At 43.7% G+C, this 14,491-nt stretch overlaps 1 protein-coding gene across 1 annotated transcript in view; it reads left to right on the plus strand.

The window, feature by feature from the left end:
- The first annotated feature begins 4,702 nt into the window (after window positions 1–4,702).
- Window positions 4,703–14,491, plus strand: part of rogdi (rogdi atypical leucine zipper) — an 82,581-nt gene continuing 72,792 nt past the window's right edge. The window contains 1 exon segment of the mRNA XM_034191007.1: window positions 4,703–4,856. Within this exon segment, the coding sequence (XP_034046898.1) occupies window positions 4,782–4,856 (75 nt within the window). The 5' untranslated portion in view covers window positions 4,703–4,781.

A 14,491-nucleotide genomic window follows, 5' to 3' on the forward strand; every position in this document is an offset into this window, starting at 1 on the left:
TACAGCGCATGCTATCAGCCGGCACGTTAGTAACGAATTTCAACACCAATTATTCCCCAAGCATCCAGGTTAGTTCTCCACGCACTCTTTCCGCACCAGAGTTCATGAACATTCCTGAACTTTCACTCACATAGACATTCTTTTTCCCGGGAACACACACACCTTCTGAGCATTTTATCTACAAGGCCTGATAATTTTCAATCTTATCTTTTTTTAGTCTCTTATCAATTTTCTTAGTCCAGGTTCTTTTGGGTAAGAGGCAATTAAAAAATATCACCTGTCAACTTGGGCGGAAATCCCGACTCACTCCTCCAGATCGTGCAGAAATTATAAAAGGTTTCTGCTTACCTTTTAGTCGTGATCACTGTTATTTACGGTCTGGAGGGATGAGCTGGACTGCCCCAGGCTGCCGGAATGCCCCTGGACCCTCCTGAAGCTGGCTCGCCAAGTTCTGTCGCGGCTCGTCTTTAGTCTTCTCAGGATGTCGTCTTTTAGATAACACAAACTAATTGCAAGTGATATGCTAGAAAATGACACAACACTTTAGAATAATTCAGCCTTAAGCAAGATAAAATGCACAGAGTTTTTAAGTTTATTTAAGCCTTCGACACAAAGCTTAGACAAACTGAGTCCTCTAGAGAGACTGAATATGACAACCGCGCTCGTCTATTTATTGGAGACCCGCGGGCATCGCTCCTCCTTCGACTTTTTTATTTATTTCATTCCCAAGACATGGTTTTCTATTGGAAGCGTCCTCTAGTGAACCCTAAGCAGGTGTTAGGCCATTATTTCAATGTGACAAACGCTCCCATTAAAACATGAAGGATTTACAACTGATTTTTTTAAAAGACCTTCAGCCACAGGTGCAGCTGGCCTGAGGCCCCCTCCGCACGTGGCCTCAGCCACACGTGCAGCTGGCCTGAGGCCCCCGCACGTGGCCTCAGCCACACGTGCAGCTGGCCTGAGGCCCCCGCACGTGGCCTGCGGGAAAGCACCTAAAAGGCCTTGGAAAGCCCCTGACAGACTAAATGACTAATAGAGCCCTTTTTTTTGGGTTGAACACCTGCTAGTTCAACCAGAGGATATACAGTTCGGATCAGGACACTTGATAGTTCATCACAGTTCAAATATGGACCTAAAAATTCTTCTACATCACATTCGCTAGCATTTGGCACGTTGGAGAGGTGTTCTCTTCACGGATGAATCCCGGTTCACACTGTTCAGGGCAGATGGCAGACAGCGTGTGTGGTGTCATGTGGGTGAGCGGTTTTCTGATGTCAATGTTGTGGATCGAGTGGCCCATGGTGGCGGTGGGGTTATGGTATGGGCAGGTGTCTGTTATGGACGAAGAACACAGGTGCATTTTATTGATGGCATTTTGAATGCACAGAGATACCGTGACGAGATCCTGAGGCCCATTGTTGTGCCATACATCCAAGAACATCACCTCATGTTGCAGCAGGATAATGCACGGCCCCATGTTGCAAGGATCTGTACACAATTCTTGGAAGCTGAAAATGTCCCAGTTCTTGCATGGCCGGCATACTCACCGGACATGTGACCCATTGAGCATGTTTGGGATGCTCTGGACCGGCGTATACGACAGCGTGTACCAGTTCCTGCCAATATCCAGCAACTTCGCACAGCCATTGAAGAGGAGTGGACCAACATTCCACAGGCCACAATTGACAACCTGATCAACTCTATGCAAAGGAGATGTGTTGCACTGCATGAGGCAAATGGTGGTCACACCAGATACTGACTGGTATCCCCCCCCAATAAAACAAAACTGCACCTTTCAGAGTGGCCTTTTATTGTGGGCAGTCTAAGGCACACCTGTGCACTAATCATGGTGTCTAATCAGCATCTTGATATGGCACACCTGTGAGGTGGGATGGATTATCTCAGCAAAGGAGAAGTGCTCACTATCACAGATTTAGACTGGTTTGTGAACAATATTTGAGGGAAATGGTGATATTGTGTATGTGGAAAAAGTTTTAGATCTTTGAGTTCATCTCATACAAAATGGGAGCAAAACCAAAAGTGTTGCGTTTATATTTTTGTTGAGTGTAAATGAACTCTAAAGTAGACCTAAATATAAACTAATGCTTTCCTTGGCTCCGATTCACGTGGTAATTGGCAATAACAGTGTCACTAGCAATCTCCTCCTCTGAAAAACCCACGGTTTGAGCTGCGATTCAGATCTCATTTAAATACTTGGCGGGTCGTATTGACACGCCCAGATTATTCAAATTTTCTGCAAAGCTTTACACGTGATGTGATGTAACGAGGCCTCGCTCGCAGTGGTCACATGATGGGGGTGTGCTCGACACGCTGCTCACTGACACTTCTGGTTCAAAAAGCTTGATAATAAATGGTTAACGCAGGAGTTGTTTAAAATATATATTCCTTCAGCTGCTCCCCTGGTGGTTTGTCAGGCTGCCCTGGTGGCCCTGGTGGGTGCCCTCCCTGGCCCCTGGGCCCATCTGCTGTCCTGGTTCCCCTGGTTCTGGAGCTCTGCATCCTGGATTCCTTTCTGTCAAGGTACACACACTCGCCTGTGTGGCTCCTGTCATGCCTGAAGTGGTCCACGTCACATGGTAAGGTTTTGTACTTTTGTATTGGCCACCACACCGGCCACAGTAGTGATCGGATATTCAGCTGTGATCTGGGTCTCTATACATGGTTGATCTGGTGTTTGTGGTCATCACCACAATTTAGTTCTGGGTGTTTCCAAGGGGTTCAAGACTCTGGTGTCCTGGAATAGGTGTATAGATCTTCACAAATTTAACAACAGACTGTTGCTGTCACTGCTTGTTTATGTGTTGCTGTTGGGAAAAAAACAAAAGAACAAGAAAATATGGTTTGAGATGAAGGACTGACATGTGCTTTGATCTTTTAAGGATTGAAGCTGGTTCACCTCCGTGGTGCTGATACTCAGGTCCGAAGACCTCCTTTGACCACACTTCTCTTGCTGTTTTCTTGTTTGAAGTTGGCCTGGTTTATAGACTATTATATTTTTGGAAATTAATTGAGACGTCTTTTTGTCTCCAAGGACTCCGGTGAAACCTTATTATGATACAGACGGTTGCCCAGTTCCGGAACACCTTTTTTAAAGTCCTGCTATATGGAGCCATAATGCAACTGAATGTCCTTTATTGGGTATTTGGATGTTATGTAGCTGAAGAAGTCTGGATGGTGTAGCCCTTCTACTTAAAGTGTGAAGCCACATTATGTGTGGTGGAAATATTTGCCAGAAATGGATCACTTTGCCAGTTCTGGACCACAACACTCTGTGTCACTTTGGGTTCATTCCTAGCATCTGGGGGAGCCCTTCTTATGCAGAATGATACACACTGTGCCCGAGAATGTGTTTTGAAGACAAAATGATATAAATTATACTTATTAAATGAGAATTTACTTTCAAAACGTGCCCCTTATACATTTTTATGAGCAAAAAATGAAGTGTGGAGGTGAGATTTCTCCCGAATTAAAAAGTAAAAGCCCCCACATTCATGTCCATTCGTGATGTTGAGATGATCCCCAAAGTCCACATGACTCACAACTACAGACACGAGGCTGCTGCTTCAGTGATCAACAACCGGCACATTTTTGTGTCGGAGATAAATGTGCACAGCAATTAAACAGCAAAACATAACACACTGACATTTTCTACCCAAGTAAGTAAGTATTTTCCCACTCTAGAACCAAAAACACTGAACGGCTAACTCACCTTTGCTACGTTTTAGAGATCGTTACTTTAAAACTTGCAGGAATGAGTGAGTCAGAAAAAGCGCGCACACCACAGACACCGGGATGTTTTGATTCCTCTACTGATCACAAGGACGGCTGGATCCGGTCAAGCTTGTGGTCGTTTGTAGACAAAACATCAAGGTACCAAGTATTAGCTTATTCGTGCTGATTACGAGAAACGGCGGCACAAAAACTACAGCAGTGATCCAGAACTGGACAAGTGACTGTACTTAACAGTCGAGTTTACAGAAAAATTGTAAATTATTGTTGTGGGGGATTATGAGTTGGCAGCATTTCACATTTATTGACATTTAGTTTTAACCTGGACACCTTAGATGGAAAAAAAAATCTGTTATTTTTAGGACTTTTGGAATTTAGTGGCCGTTTCTCGTAAAAGTTGACTGTTACACCTTCACACTATTGTTTCAAAAGTAGAGCAGGGTAATGTGTCACTGGGTGCCTCACGTCACGATGATGTGAAGTTGGCAAGGCTCAGGCTGGGTCATTGTGGGTTAAACAGTGGGCTGTATGTGCTTTGGAAACATCTGGACAGTTGCTGTCATTTTTGTGGTGTCACTGAATCTGTTCTTCATGTGCTAATACACTGCCCTTTGTATGCAGAGGATAGAAGGGTCATGTTTCGAAGTTTGGTAGATCTGGGTTGTAGTACCTATTCTTTGAGGACAATACTGGGGCATGGAGCCTCCCCAAAGGAGAGAGCGAATTTGGTGGTTTGTTTTTTAAACAACTGTACCTTGTATTGGAAAATATAGGGGTGTTGTGTCTATCTCATTGACATTTAATAGGTGTTCTGTATCTTATGACCTGAGGGGGGCAGCAATGCCTAGCCTGCCGACAACCAAGAAGAAGAAGAAAGTTGACTGTTCGATGCGCCCTCCGCAGCAGCAGGGGGCAGTAACGCACCGCGCCAGCCGCAGTAAAGCGCAGGAAGTTGTAATCAGACACGTGACAGCGCGCACGGGACGGTGGCTTTTCCCTCGGACGGTTTTTTGGTTTTTGCTGCAGCGATGCTGAACCCGCAGAGGTCTCTGAGTGAGCTGCCGCGGATGTCGGCTGCCAGCCAGGTGGAGAGAGCGGTGCTGGTAAGAACACTGTCTGCTAGCTGCTACCGTGACGTCACCGACAGTCACGTCAGAAAACACGACAGGGCTTTGTTACGTCATAGTCACACAGACTTAAACAGATCAAACGTGATTACTCTGATGATTGTCGTTTTGGGTTCTGGAAACCAAAACGACAATCATCAGTGTTTTAAGCTAGTTTTGAGTTTAAGCGCTGCATCGGGCTTCTGGGCAAGTTCAAAGGTCAACTCATAAACATTTTGCATTCCCAGGATCGTGGCAGCGATTTGTGGGCAAGTGTGCCTGTGGAAACGGGAAAGATTACAGCAGTTCCTTGGTGACGGGGAGCGAAGGAGCTTCCAGCTTTAGTGTTCAGCTCTCAGTTCTTCAGTGTTCTGCTAAAAACTACAGCAAAAGAGGAGAACCACCTCCGAGCCAATCAGTATGATGTCATCTTTCCCCATCCATCTGCCGGTGTCGCAGTCTAATCTGTCCCGGCCCCACCTTCACTGTGCATGCGTCATTTCTGAGCGTCAGTAGTGATTCACTGATTATCACCTCGTTTCTGCTTCAAACTGCCTCCAGTCATCATCATCTGTCTCAGCAACAGATATCTGAAGCTTTTCTTCAACAGTCGTTTCCACATAAATTTAGCATGTCGTAATAAAAGACGGGGGGAGCGATCAGAGCACCACAGCAGCACGTAGTCTGACTCTCTGAGTCTGGCTCTCTACCAATCAGAGGAAAGTAAAACCTTTTAAGTCATTCTAAAGTCACTTTTAAGCAGAAACGAGCCGATAATCTGTTAATTGCTGCTGACGCTCTGACATGATACATGCACAGTGAAGGCGGCGGGGGGGACAGATCAGACTGCAACACTGGCAGATGGATGGGGAAAGATGACACCATATTGATCAGCTCAGAGGTGGTTCTCCTCCTTTTGCTGTAGTTTTGTCACAGACTCGAGGATCACTCAGCCGAGGGGAGTGCTGAGTCCCTGACACCGGCCTCCCGCACGGCCGGTTAGGTAAGTTACTGCATTTATAAGAGAGATAGATGGAGTTTATCATGCATGTGGACCTCGGACGTGTGTGTCGTGGCTGACACACCAGGACTAGACAACTCACACGTTCACATGTTTCTGAAATGAAAGATCAGCAGTATTCACTGTTCAATTTGCATCTGAACCAGACTGTAAATGGGCTGCATTTATATAGCGCTTTTCCATCTGCATCAGACACTCAAAGCGCTTTACAATAATGCCTCACATTCACCCTGATGTGAGGCTGCTGCTATACAAGGCGCTCACTACACAACAGGGGAACAACTAGGGGATTAAGGACCATGCCCAAGGGCCCTTAGTGATTTTCCAGTCAAGCTGGGATTTGAACCCAGGATCCTCTGATCTCAAGCCCAGCGCTTAACCACTAGACCATCACCTCCCCTGTACATACATGGCGATAAATACCACACTTCAGTTCATGCTTTTATATGTGGAATGATAAACCAGTGTTTCTGAAAACATTAATTCATTCATTGTATGTTAATCATGTTCATTATTTAGTGACTCTAAAGCCGCTTTCACACTGGAGTATTTGTAGAGTTGCGTATTGCGGTGTTTCATTTAAATCCGCCCGAAATGCGCGCATACTCAGCCTTTTTCGTTGATCTGCTTGCAGCTGCTTGTGTTTGCTTTTTAATGTGTGCACACAGTTGCGTGTTGCCGCTATTTAAACCCAGTTCCCTCCTGCCGGCTGTGCAGAACACATCACTGTGCTTGGAAAACAGTGGACTGTATCATCAGGTTTTTACAGTTTCATTACTGCCACGTATGTAGACAAAGCTGCTACTTTCTGGCCCTGTGGAAGTGCGCTCTGTTCTTTACTGCACACTGTGGTGCACGTCAGAAGCAGTCATTTAACATTATTATTATTTTGTCTTGGTGGATCATTTTCATTGTGTCCAGATGCTGCTGAGTCTGGCTGTGGTAAAGGCTGCTGTGAATGAAGCGCTGTGACTTGTTAAACTTTTAAAGCTCCAGTTGCTCCAATCAGGTCCGCTGATCTGATCAGACCTGATCAATCAGGACATCTGATGAGTGCACCGACATGCAGCGACAAGGCTTTTATTTTAAAGAGTCATAGCGTGTATTTAGGTTTGATCAGAGAGAGACAGACCGACCAACCTGCTGTTTCTGTTGTGTTTTTGGATTTTCTCAGTTGAGGTTCAATTCCCTGTTCTGAGCACACACGTCCATCAGTTAGATCAGCTGTTCTGAGCACACAGAGGTGCTGTGGGCTGCATGATCCTGTTCTCCACTTGATTCCTCTGGATTCAAGCACTCAGTTCTTGTTGTTGTGTTCAGGAGCGCCGTGTTGCACAGGCTTGCATGCAGTAACGCTGTGTTGCACAGACCTGCTTAAAACTGTGTATTTTCTGTGTCCAGCACTCTACGCCGAAGAAAAGTAAACATATTTCATTTCTTCCATCCTACTTGTGTAGCCCTCAACATACTGCTGCGTAGGAAGAAAAAACTCAGCGTAGAGCTGCTAAACAGTGTCTAAACGGTGAAGAAAAGTACACATTCTTGGCCGCTGATCACGAATGTGATGATTCGGGGCAGAGGCATCAGGTGTCCTCAGGAACTGCTGCACCCTGTTACCACACATTACGATTAATGGCACGTGTTGCTGGAGAATTATCAGGAACCATTACACGGTCAAGAATAGTGTTCTGCATTGTTGTGCGCTATTGCGTGTAACAGCACATCGTTAAGTTCTGTCACGTTGTGAACGCGGTGAATTGTCTCCACACACACACCCATATTCATCCAACCGAATTCAGATCGCTCCAGTTTTTCAGAAGAACTTTGTGACTGCATGCGTAGTTGGGCTCTGTGCCATGGAGTGGTGCAGAGAGGAGGAGGAGGAGGACAGAGCCAGATGTGTGGCTTCATGCGGGTCTCGTGTCGCGCATTTTCCCAAAACATCAGGCACATGCAGCAGGTGGAACACCTGCAGGAGCGCGCTGAAGAGCACTGAAATTAGACTTTTAGCCGACTTGGTGTCAGCAATCAAACTGAATGCGGTGCAGCAGGGTTTAATTGTGCGCGCGCTTCTTCCTCCGTCAGACTGGAGGAGGTGCAGAGATGTCTGGCTGCACGTGAGTCTCCTCTCGCTCCTCTGGTTCCTCTGGCTCAGACTTGTTCTCCCGCTTGTCGGCTACAACAGCAGGTGGAACACCTACAGGAGCGTCATGAGGAGCTTCAGCAGGAACTGTGGAACGACACTTGGCTGACTTCGTGTCAGTGTTCCTCTTCGGCATACTGCATCAAACTGAACGCTGTGGAGCCGAGTTTAATTGTGCGCACGTTACAGAAAACTGATCCGTCGTGGCGCGCAGTGAAATGTGACGCCGCGTTACAAGTCGTGTCAAAACTTCACAGTTTCCGTGTCACTTCGTAATAACGCGTGACAGTTTGGGCTCCAAGAACCATCACAGGAACCACTACGAACGTTGTCACGTTCTATTAAGGATCAATACTCATCAAGATGGATCAATACGCTCAGTTGTGACCTCCACGACGTGAGACGAAATGGGGGTGGTGTGTGACATTTGTGGAAGATTTTTTGACAGGCAAAAACATGCTCCACGAATATCACGCACCAACACGCACTATTAAGAAACATATTCAGATGCGTTAAGTCACATTAAGAATGTCAGGAATGTGTCACTAATGACAGAAAAATGACATTCGTGCAGCGTCTTGCTTATGTGTAAACGCACCTTAACACAGCTGCACTGTGAGCTCTCCTCTCCCAACGAGTCTTGGCGATTAAATTATAAAAATAAAATAATGTTAAAATGAGTCCATTTTGTTTGTGTTGAGCCGACAGCAACAGTGTAACATCCAAAGTGAACCTGAACTACACTACCCACAATGCTCCCTGCGTCGACCGGCCAATCATGTCTTGCACTTAATGATGATGTCATCAGCAAGCGACAGCCAGTCTGCCACAAACACACAACGGGGACTAAAATGTTTGATTTTAGGGTTTACAAACATTTTTGACTGTTAAACTTTGCTCACTTTACCAGCAAAAAAAAAAGTGTTAGCAGACTAAAAGTAATTGGAACTAAATTTATTGGAAGAATTGGTCCGCTGATGGTTTTAAAAGTTATCTGCAAAGCTAATCTGCTAACAAAAACATTAGCTTTGATAATTATCGATTAGCGAATTAGCTGAACTGTGTCCACCACTGATGGCAAGTAAGTATGAAATGTTCAAAAAGGACAAAACATTGTGGGGACAGACCTCTTGTGCTCACATTTAGTCATCAATACGTTTTCTGTATTCCATGAATGTATATTGGGCTCTGCCTGTACAGCAAAACCTGAGCATTTAAAAATTGCAAGACAATGTGACACCATGTAAACAAGAATGAATGTCTTTAAAATAAGATTGCTGTACTATTCTTTCAAATGGGAAACATTTCTGTTTTTAATGTAACATATGAAATTTCTTGGCATTGAGTTGACATCGACTGATCTGCTTGGCATCGACATTGCTTTTTTGTCCCTGGATGAAGATCATATGCATTTGATTTCCATTTGTTAAGCTTGTATTGCCACATTGGTGTACAGCACGAATTGTTATTTCAGGGGGAAAAAAGTAAAAAAAAAAAAAAAAACCTTTAGACTTCACTTAAACCTCTCAGGGTTTTTTTTTTTTTATAGGCAACTCGGATCTCAAAGGATAGACAAGTCACACCTGGTAATGGGTCAACCCAGCCCTTGTTTTAATCAACCTGAAATTTGTGGTCATTTGTTTAAAAAAAACAGAGGTACACTCAAACAAAATTACACAAAACTTTCAGTTTAGATTTTTATGATTTTGTTACAATTCTGCATTCTCGGATTCCTAATTCTCTCTACACATTGACCTGGTTGGGTGTAAGATGACTAGCAGGTGGGAATGTACCAGGTGCAAGTTGACTTGAATTCGAAAGCATTCATACCACCCTGACATCGGGGTGAATGTGAGGCATTATTGTAAAGCGCTTTGAGCGTTTGAGATATATATATATAATATAAAAACTATACAAATGCAGTCCATTTACCATTTTACCAATGAAATTGAAACATCCTGTTTAACTTAATATGGCTAAAAAGGAACAAATTTGTTCCTCTGTGTTACATGTCTGGTGCTCTGTGTTTTGGAAATGACACCTCCGTCTTATTTCAGTGTGACTGTAGCAGGGGTGGGAAACTTGTTCCAGAAAGGGCCAAGAGGATGCAGGTTTTCTTTGCAGCCATTCATTCCACCAGCTGATTTCACTGATTAACTGATTCCATCTGCTCAAAGTGATAGTAATCAGTTTTGTTTTATTGGGGGGATACCAGTCAGTATCTGGTGTGACCACCATTTGCCTCATGCAGTGCAACACATCTCCTTCGCATCATCCGTGAAGAGAACACCTCTCCAACGTACCAAATGCCAGCGAATGTGAGCATTACCCACTCAAATCAGTTACGACGACGAACTGGAGTCAGGTCGAGACCCCAATGAGGACAACGAGCATGCAGATGAGCTTCCCTGAGACGGTTTCTGACAGTTTGTGCAGAAATTCTTTGGTTATGCAAACCGATTGTTTCAGCAGCTGTCCGAGTGGCTGGTCTCAGACGATCTTGGAGGTGAACATGCTGGATGTGGAGGTCCTGGGCTGGTGTGGTTACACGTGGTCTGCGGTTGTGAGGCTGGTTGGATGTACTGCCAAATTCTCTGAAACGCCTTTGGAGACAGCTTATGGTAGAGAAATCAATCAATCAATCAACTTTTTTCTTATATAGCGCCAAATCACAACAAACAGTTGCCCCAAGGCGCTCCATATTGTAAGGCAAGGCCATACAATAATTATGAAAAACCCCAACGGTCAAAACGACCCCCTATGAGCAAGCACTTGGCCACAGTGGGAAGGAAAAACTCCCTTTTAACAGGAAGAAACCTCCAGCAGAACCAGGCTCAGGGAGGGGCAGTCTTCTGCTGAGACTGGTTGGGGCTGAGGGAAAGAACCAGGAAAAAGACATGCCGAGAAGGGGGGCAGAGATCGATCACTAATGATTAAATACAGAGTGATGCATACGGAGCAAAAAGAGAAAGAAACAGTGCATCATGGGAACCCCCCCACAGTCTACGTCTAAAGCAACATAACCAAGGGATGGTCCAGGGTCACCCGATCCAGCCCTAACTATAAGCCTTAGCGAAAAGGAAAGTTTTAAGCCTAATCTTAAAAGTAGAGAGGGTATCTGTCTCCCTGATCTGAATTGGGAGCTGGTTCCACAGGAGAGGAGCCTGAAAGCTGAAGGCTCTGCCTCCCATTCTACTCTTACAAACCCTAGGAACTACAAGTAAGCCCGCAGTCTGAGAGCGAAGCGCTCTAATGGGGTAATATGGTACTACGAGGTCCCTAAGATAAGATGGGACCTGATTATTCAAAACCTTATAAGTAAGAAGAAGAATTTTAAATTCTATTCTAGAATTAACAGGAAGCCAATGAAGAGAGGCCAACACGGGTGAGATATGCTCTCTCCTGCTAGTCCCCGTCAGTACTCTAGCTGCAGCATTCTGAACCAACTGAAGGCTTTTTAGGGAACTTTTAGGACAACCTGATAATAATGAATTACAATAGTCCAGCCTAGAGGAAATAAATGCATGAATTAGTTTTTCAGCATCACTCTGAGACAAGACCTTTCTGATTTTAGAGATATTGCGTAAATGCAAAAAGGCAGTCCTACATATTTGTTTAATATGCGCTTTGAATGACATATCCTGATCAAAAATGACTCCAAGATTTCTCACAGTATTACTAGAGATCAGGGAAATGCCATCCAGAGTAACGATCTGGTTAGACACCATGCTTCTAAGATTTGTGGGGCCAAGTACAATAACTTCAGTTTTATCTGAGTTTAAAAGCAGGAAATTAGAGGTCATCCATGTCTTTATGTCTGTAAGACAATCCTGCAGTTTAGCTAATTGGTGTGTATCCTCTGGCTTCATGGATAGATAAAGCTGGGTATCATCTGCGTAACAATGAAAATTTAAGCAATACCGTCTAATAATACTGCCTAAGGGAAGCATGTATAAAGTGAATAAAATTGGTCCTAGCACAGAACCTTGTGGAACTCCATAATTAACTTTAGTCTGTGAAGAAGATTCCCCATTTACATGAACACACTGTAATCTATTAGACAAATATGATTCAAACCACCGCAGCGCAGTGCCTTTTAATACCTATGGCATGCTCTAATCTCTGTAATAAAATTTTATGGTCAACAGTATCAAAAGCAGCACTGAGGTCCAACAGAACAAGCACAGAGATAAGTCCACTGTCCGAAGCCATAAGAAGATCATTTGTAACCTTCACTAATGCTGTTTCTGTACTATGATGAATTCTAAAACCTGACTGAAACTCTTCAAATAGACCATTCCTCTGCAGGTGATCAGTTAGCTGTTTTACAACTACCCTCTCAAGAATCTTTGAGAGAAAAGGAAGGTTGGAGATTGGCCTATAATTAGCTAAGATAGCTGGGTCAAGTGATGGCTTTTTAAGTAATGGTTTAATTACTGCCACCTTAAAGGCCTGTGGTACATAACCAACTAACAAAGATAGATTGATCATATTTAAGATTGAAACATTAAATAATGGTAGGACTTCCTTGAGCAGCCTGGCAGGAATGGGGTCTAATAAACATGTTGATGGTTTGGATGAAGTAACTAATGAAAATAACTCAGACAGAACAATCGGAGAGAAAGAGTCTAACCAAATACCGGCATCACTGAAAGCAGCCAAAGATAACGATACGTCTTTGGGATGGTTATGAGTAATTTTTTCTCTAATAGTCAAAATTTTGTTAGCAAAGAAAGTCATGAAGTCATTACTAGTTAAAGTTAATGGAATACTCAGCTCAATAGAGCTCTGACTCTTTGTCAGCCTGGCTACAGTGCTGAAAAGAAACCTGGGGTTGTTCTTATTTTCTTCAATTAGTGATGAGTAGAAAGATGTCCTAGCTTTACAGAGGGCTTTTTTATAGAGCAACAAACTCTTTTTCCAGGCTAAGTGAAGATCTTCTAAATTAGTGAGACGCCATTTCCTCTCCAACTTACGGGTTATCTGCTTTAAGCTACGAGTTTGTGAGTTATACCACGGAGTCAGACACTTCTGATTTAAAGCTCTCTTTTTCAGAGGAGCTACAGCATCCAAAGTTGTCTTCAATGAGGATGTAAAACTATTGACGAGATACTCTAACTCCCTTACAGAGTTTAGGTAGCTACTCTGCTCTGTGTTGGTATATGACATTAGAGAACATAAAGAAGGAATCATATCCTTAAACCTAGTTACAGCGCTTTCTGAAAGACTTCTAGTGTAATGAAACTTATTCCCCACTGCAGGGTAGTCCATCAGGGTAAATGTAAATGTTATTAAAAAATGATCAGACAGAAGGGAGTTTTCAGGGAATACTGTTAAGTCTTCAATTTCCATACCATAAGTCAGAACAAGATCTAAAATATGATTAAAGTGGTGGGTGGACTCATTTACTTTTTGAGCAAAGCCGATAGAGTCTAATAATAGATTAAATGCAGTGTTGAGGCTGTCATTCTCAGCATCTGTGTGGATGTTAAAATCGCCCACTATAATTATCTTATCTGAGCTAAGCACTAAGTCAGACAAAAGGTCTGAAAATTCACAGAGAAACTCACAGTAACGACCAGGTGGACGATAGATAATAACAAATAAAACTAGTTTTTGGGACTTCCAATTTGGATGGACAAGACTAAGAGACAAGCTTTCAAATGAATTAAAGCTCTGTCTAGGTTTTTGATTAATTAATAAGCTGGAATGGAAGATTGCTGCTAATCCTCCGCCCCGGCCCGTGCTACGAGCATTCTGACAGTTAGTGTGACTCGGGGGTGTTGACTCATTTAAACTAACATATTCATCCTGCTGTAACCAGGTTTCTGTTAGGCAGAATAAATCAATACGTTGATCAATTATTATATCATTTACCAACAGGGACTTAGAAGAGAGAGACCTAATGTTTAATAGACCACATTTAACTGTTTTAGTCTGTGGTGCAATTGAAGGTGCTATATTATTTTTTCTTTTTGAATTTTTATGCTTAAATAGATTTTTGCTGGTTATTGGTAGTCTGGGAGCAGGCACCGTCTCTACGGCGATGGGGTAATGAGGGGATGGCAGGGGGAGAGAAGCTGCAGAGAGGTGTATAAGACCACAGCTCTGCCTCCTGGTCCCAAGGCTAGACAGTCACAGTTTGGAGGATCCAAAAAAATTGGCCAGATTTCTAGAAATGAGAGCTGCTCCCTCTAAAGTGGGATGGATGCCGTCTCTCCTAACAAGACCAGGTTTTCCCCAGAAGCTTTGCCAATTATCAATGAAGCCCACCTCATTTTTTGGACACCACTCAGACAGCCAGCAATTCAAGGAGAACATGCGGCTAAACATGTCACTCCCGGTCTGATTGGGGAGGGGCCCAGAGAAAACAACAGAGTCCGACATTGTTTTTGCAAAGTTACACACCGATTTAATGTTAATTTTAGTGACATCCGATTGGCGTAACCGGGTGTCATTACTGCCGAC

The sequence above is a fragment of the Thalassophryne amazonica genome, chromosome 16 (assembly GCF_902500255.1).
Source record: "Thalassophryne amazonica chromosome 16, fThaAma1.1, whole genome shotgun sequence".
In the NCBI taxonomy this organism is placed as follows: Eukaryota; Metazoa; Chordata; class Actinopteri; order Batrachoidiformes; family Batrachoididae; genus Thalassophryne; species Thalassophryne amazonica.